This window comes from Lacerta agilis, chromosome 10, assembly GCF_009819535.1.
Source record: "Lacerta agilis isolate rLacAgi1 chromosome 10, rLacAgi1.pri, whole genome shotgun sequence".
In the NCBI taxonomy this organism is placed as follows: Eukaryota; Metazoa; Chordata; class Lepidosauria; order Squamata; family Lacertidae; genus Lacerta; species Lacerta agilis.
In genome coordinates, this window is record NC_046321.1 from 12,443,099 (window position 1) to 12,449,098 (window position 6,000).

The 6,000-nt window shown below is 47.1% G+C and overlaps 1 protein-coding gene across 1 annotated transcript in view; it reads right to left on the reverse strand.

Annotated features, from left to right (window-relative positions):
• The window catches only part of PDE3A (phosphodiesterase 3A), a 260,491-nt gene extending 254,770 nt beyond the window's left edge, over window positions 1-5,721 (reverse strand). Inside the window, exon 1 of the mRNA XM_033161457.1 lies at window positions 4,599-5,721. Within this exon, the coding sequence (XP_033017348.1) occupies window positions 4,599-5,639 (1,041 nt within the window). The 5' untranslated portion in view covers window positions 5,640-5,721. The remainder of the gene's footprint in view (window positions 1-4,598) is intronic.
• Between the last annotated feature and the right edge of the window lie 279 nt (window positions 5,722-6,000).

Here is a 6,000-nt window from a genome sequence, read left to right on the forward strand (position 1 = left end):
GGCAACCAAGATGATCAAAGGTCTAGAGACCAAGCCTTATGAGGAACGGTTGAGAGAGTTGGGAATGTTTAGCCTGGAAAAGAGGAGACTGAGAAGAGATAGGATACCCATCTTCAAATATCTAAAGGGAAGGGTGGAGCAAGCTTGTTTTTTCCTGCCCCGGAGGCTACGGCTTGAACCAACGGCTTCAAGATACAAGAAATGAGATTCCAACTAAACATCAGGAATAACTTTCTGACAGTAAGAGCTGTTCAACAGTGGAACGGACTCCCTCGGAAGGTGGTGGACTCTCCTTCCATGGAGGTTTTTAAGCGGAGGTTGGATAGCCATCTGTCACCGAGGCTTTAGTTGAGATTCCTGTGTTGCGGCGGGGGGGGGGGGGAGGGAGGAGTGAACTTTCAAGAACCCTTCAAACTCTACAATTCTATGCATCTATGATTCTATGATCCTTCCACAAGTCACATCCCCATCCACAACTAAGCCCAAACACTGCATTTGCTTACATTCCTCCTTCTTAGTTTTGGTTCTACCATTCCAATCCTCGCTCTCTTCTTTTCCCCTGTTGTCAAGCTTCAGATGAGACCTGGACAGTTTGTGACAAGCCACGGCGACAGCAGCCCACCAGCCATGTCTGGCAATGTCCTTCTCTTGTGATCCCAGGCAGGTAGCACAACCATCAACCTCAGCAAACTCACAAAGGGGGCTGCATTCGACTTGAGGAGTCACAACTACTATAGGCTTAGTTTCAATTGCAATTTCCTTCAGGCAGGGACCCTTCCTTGTTTCTTCCTGTAATGCACCACGGACCTTGATGCTAAGAGTACATATATCGGAGAGGCAGGGAGACAAAAACACTTCCAGCTCCAGCTGTGAAATATCAAAAGCAGAATTACCTCTGCCGAATCTACTTGCGTGGATAGCCAATCCAAAGCCCATTAGTAGCCAATGGCAATAATTCATGACATCTTTGCTCTTCCTACTTTTTGGTTGAAACCTTTCACAAAAACTTGCTGCGGATGAACAAAATTAGATGCAGAACAATGCAACCATCCCTTGTGCCTCGTTTTGCGACTACAGCCTCTGCTCCTCAAAATGCATGTACCGTGGCATACAGAAAATAATCCCAGCATCACTGTTTATCGTAAGGAAGGAGTCGCAATCTTTTCAGATTTCAGATCTCCCGACCCTCCCCAAGTTAGGAAAGGTACACTTAAAAGTCAACTTTTCGGCCCATTCAAAACAATCATTTATCAACATTACACTATAATCTATACTTAATTAGCATGACAATGTAGGTTTTCTTTTTAGGGTATGTAGTCCTCATTTCAAGAGGGCAATGGAATTCAAATTAGGAGAAAATGTGGCCACCCTGCACTGCAGTAACACTGTTATTTCAATCACTTGTGCATATTGTTTTTCTGACTATTCAGATTCAGACCCTGAACTTTTGTATGTACTATGCAGTAAAATCCAGTTGTTTAACATAGTTCAAAAGCCTTCATGGTTTTCCCAGCCTCTCCTGGCACAGGCTACTCAGGCCTGAAAGAGTTACCATATCACAAGGTGGGTTTTTTTGTTTGTTTGTTTTTGTGCGGGTGTCATCTTGTAAGTCTGCATCTTTCTCTACCTACTATGAACATTCACTTTCAAATAATAAATGTTCTTTTACAAAAATACAGCGAAGCACACATTCTGCCATTGTACCCTCATCCTCTATACAGGGCTAACACCGATGGTGCTGATTCTCAATGCAAGATTTTCATACTTTTAAAACCAACATTTACAAAACCTTGTGTGTGTGTTTGTGGTGCGAGGGGGGGGGAGGTACAATTTTCAAATCTAAATCAATGAGTTTAAAGTACTTCATATACCTAATTTAAATACTGTACTACACTATGAATGTAGCATTTAGCAGAGGTCTGTTCATAACCCACAATTATCCATTTCTTCCCTTTGCAAATGACAAATTTGTTTTGCGGTCAACAAGCCGAAAGGAACAAGTCGCCCTAGAATTCCTGAAGATGTAAGTGCGGCGATTCGAGTTCTCTGTATCGATCAGGGACCCTCAAAATGTCCTGCAAACTCATAAACTACAAGCCACTCAACAGCACTGATGTTTGACACCTCTCATTTCATGCCTCTTGTATCCTTAACTCCATACATCATGAAATAAGGCTATCTCAGAAGCTGTTGTAAGCAAATGACAGCAGCCGGAATAGAGTTTAACAGACCACATTGAAGTGATTAAATACAAACATGTTTTCTCGAAAGTCACCGTTATCTAAAGTGCTACAGAAAGTAGTGGGAAGGTCCTGGCAGTAGCACATTAAAATTTCAAAACAAAATAAAGCTTGAATCACCTGCCATTCAATAATAGTCTCTTTTGACATTTTTTTTAAAAAATAAAATAATGTGGGGTTTCACGCTTTAACATGCTTCACATAACATGGCAAAGCACAGGAATCCAGGTCGGTTTCCCAAGTTTTTCTTCATGTTGTTTTCACTTTGAAAGTGTGCTCAATATAAATTTTATTCCAGAATTTATTTATTTTTTACAAATTGCAATTGTGGCAAATTAAACCTCAAAGATGTATAGCTGAGAAAATGTCCCGAACAACCACAAAACCATGTAAATCTACCCAGTCCAAGAGGGGGGGGAGAACCCTGCGATCCACACCAAATGGTTTGATGTCATTGCCTGGAAAATACCACTCTTGCTTCCAAGGACACAAAAATATCCCTTTGGTTGACAATACTAAACTTTATTCGCACAGAGTTAACTAGTACCTGACACCAAGCACATTTCAATAAGAGAAAAAATCCCATGGGTTTAACTGATCTTACTTCCAAGTAAGTGTGTTTTGGATCGCAGGCTACCTAACACCCCACCCCTTGATTCAAAAACAATTCCTAGGAAGTAAGTCTCATTAAAAATAACCGAGAATTGCTTCCACACTACATTATTAAGGTTTGGGTGCAATACTGAAAGAGTTCGTGCCACAACGAAAGAACACATCACCTCTGCAGAATCTACTGAAAAATATTGTTCCATCTTGCCATCCGGGTGAACTAAACAACAACCCACTTATACATGGATTAAAGAGGACTACCAAGACTGATCCTTGGCATGCTAAGCTAAAGGCTCATGAACTGAGCTTGCTTGCAAGTACAGCTGTGATCCTATACACATTCACTTGAAGTTCAGTGTGGCTTACTTCCAAGGAAACATGTTGAGGCTCAAGCTACAAGTTCACTTAGGATCTGGACCTTGCTGCCTTCAAAATCCAAGGGCGAGAACTTTAAATGCTCGGAAACAGAGTTAAATGTTAAAACCTCAGCTCCACCGAGTTGTGTATCACTCTGCAGGTCTATTTTTTTTTTTAAAGCAATTCAGGCTAACTCAAATGCAATGTTATGTTTCCAGGGTGTTTATTTTCAACATTTCCCCTTGTTTCACAAAGAAAACTCAGTTTCTGCACAGATTTCCACAGGTTACGGAAAAGTTTCCAAAACATCTTAACCTTCCGATTCCCAAAACGTTTTCTTTTTCTGCAGCCAAACTCAAATAAATAGAAGCTGCGCGTCCACTGTAAAAAATAAATAAATGAGGTGATACAGGACGGAATGTAAGGCTGCCTCATCTGCTGAATCCAAAATGCAAGATTAAAAGCTAGGTGTGCAAAAGTGGCAGCCGCGCCATGATGGGCCTCAAAGTTAAAAGGATGCGTTCAAGCTATTCAGCACGAAACATGGCCCAAACATAACAGCACTGAACATCTGTTCTTTCTGTAATGAAGATGTGCCTTAAAGGAACACTGGACATTAAACGCTGCAACCTCTCTAGGACTCCAATGTGCACAGAACTGTACAGATGAAGAACAGCAACTACACTTTTCTTTTAAAAAGAAAAAATCATATGAACATCTGTTTTCCCAGTTCCCAGCTGAGCAATTATTCTCCGCATCATCTTCGGAGAGAGATTTTAAATTATGCAATGTACATGGTCACCCACACAAAAACACACACAAAAGGCACTTATTCCACACACAAAAACCCCACTGACTCCAAAGACCCTGCTCTTCTGTCACTAGCTTGCCTATAGCAGTCTGTCGTCCTAAGGGTTTCTGCTTCCCCCATTTTAAAAAAAAAATAGATGGCCAGCATTCTTCAGGCTGAAGCTACATCTTTCATCGGCTAGCTAGCGAGTCACGTTTCCTTAACACCAGCTTCAAAACAGAATATGGTCCTGTCCAAAACAAAAGCCAAAAAAATGCAAGAGAAGGAACGCGAAGGGCCAAATGGTTGTCGAAATGTCTGGTCCCTTCTGCGTCAGTGCCTTTTCTAATTACTATTCTGGGATGCCGAGAACCGTGGCTTTTGCTTTCCAGGGAGAACGGGGATGGCGAGTGCAAAGAAAGTTTTCAGCGCGTAGAAGTTTCCTTCGCAAAGTTGCGCGCGCCCCTTTGCCAAGAATAAAAAGCAGCAGTGGGCTTTAGCAAAAGTGTCTTCTCTCTCACACTCCTGCTCCCCACCCCGCCTGCACACACCCCTCTCCATCCAAGAGCCCCTCTCCCATCCCCTCGTCCATCTCCCCTTACCTGCTCTCGGGGGATGCAAGGCAAGGAGGTCCTGCGGTGGGACTTATTGCCGCAGCCAGCCATCTCGGCGGAGATCATCGAACTGGATCTCCTCCTGCGCTTAAAAACCGGCACCTCTTCCTTGGCCGGCCGGGCAGCAGCAGCAGCGCCACAGCCCGCTCCTTCCGCCCCTTCGGTGCCTTCCTCCTCCTCCTCCGCCTCCTCCTGTTTCCCGGCGGCGCGGCGGCGGCGCAAGGCGTGGCGCGCGTAGCCTGCGCCAAGGATGCCCAGCAAGGCGAGCAGATAAGCCAGGTAAGGTCTCCAAGGCGCGCGGATGCTCTCCAGGGAGGCGAGCGAGGCGATCCGCAGGGCGCTAGTCAAGGAGATCATGAGCACGCCGTGGCGGAGCCGGAGCGCCAGCCATGTCCCGCCGGCCAAGCAGCCCAGCACCACCCCGGTGGCGGCCAGCGAGAGCAGGCGCTCCTCCCCGGGGGCCAAGGCGAGCTGTGCGAGCGCTTCCCCAACGCAGCAGGCGGCCACGAGCAGCGCCGCCGTGCGCAAGCGGACCCCGGCGCGCAGCAAGGCCCAGCCCAGCCAGAAATAGGCGGCCAGGAGGAGGCAGCACAGCGCCGAGCCCGGGATCGGGGGACAGCTCGCACCTGGGCCGGGCGCCCCGTCGCCCTCAGTGGCCTCTCCTCCTCCTCCTCCTTCTCCTCCTTCCGCCTCTTTCTCGCCGGCGCTGCGCACCAAGTGGGTCCCGAGCGCCAAGAGCAGAGCCAGCGAGCCTGCGCCCACAGCGCAGGAAAGTTTGCAGAACGTCCAGACCTTGGGAAGAGCCTCTTCTTCGCCACTCCTCCAGCCTCCTACCCGATGGGGATGATGGTCATTCTTCTCGTTGCTGCTGCTCTCCACTTCCTCCGGCCCAGCAGAGGAACAGCAGCCGTTGCAACCGGCGCCTAAGGCTCCCTCTGCCGCCGCTGCAGACTGGGAGTTTTTCTCCTCGCCCGAGCTCCAGCTGACTTGGCTCCGGACCCTGCTCGCACAGTCGCTGCTCACAGCCATAGCGAGAGGTCTTTTCCTTCTCTCCCTTCCCACTTTCTCTCCAGGTGGGGGAGGAAATGCAACTCCCAAACCCTTCTCCCCCCACCCCCACCCCACAAAATACTTTTATTTGCTATTTTTGCCCGCGCGCGCAAGTATAGCGATGCCCCAAAACAACGCCCTTGCAAGGGGAGGGAATTACCAAAAAAAGTGTCCCGAAATATATTCTCCCCCCCCCCCAAAAGCCAAGCTGAAGTAGGTTTGAGGGGCTACGTGCAAAAGAAGCGAATGTTGTTGCTGTTGTTTTCTTTGTATAAAAAAGTGGAAACAATGGTAATTCAGAAGGAGTTGGGCTCGAGAGGGTTGTAATGCGTATCAAAGG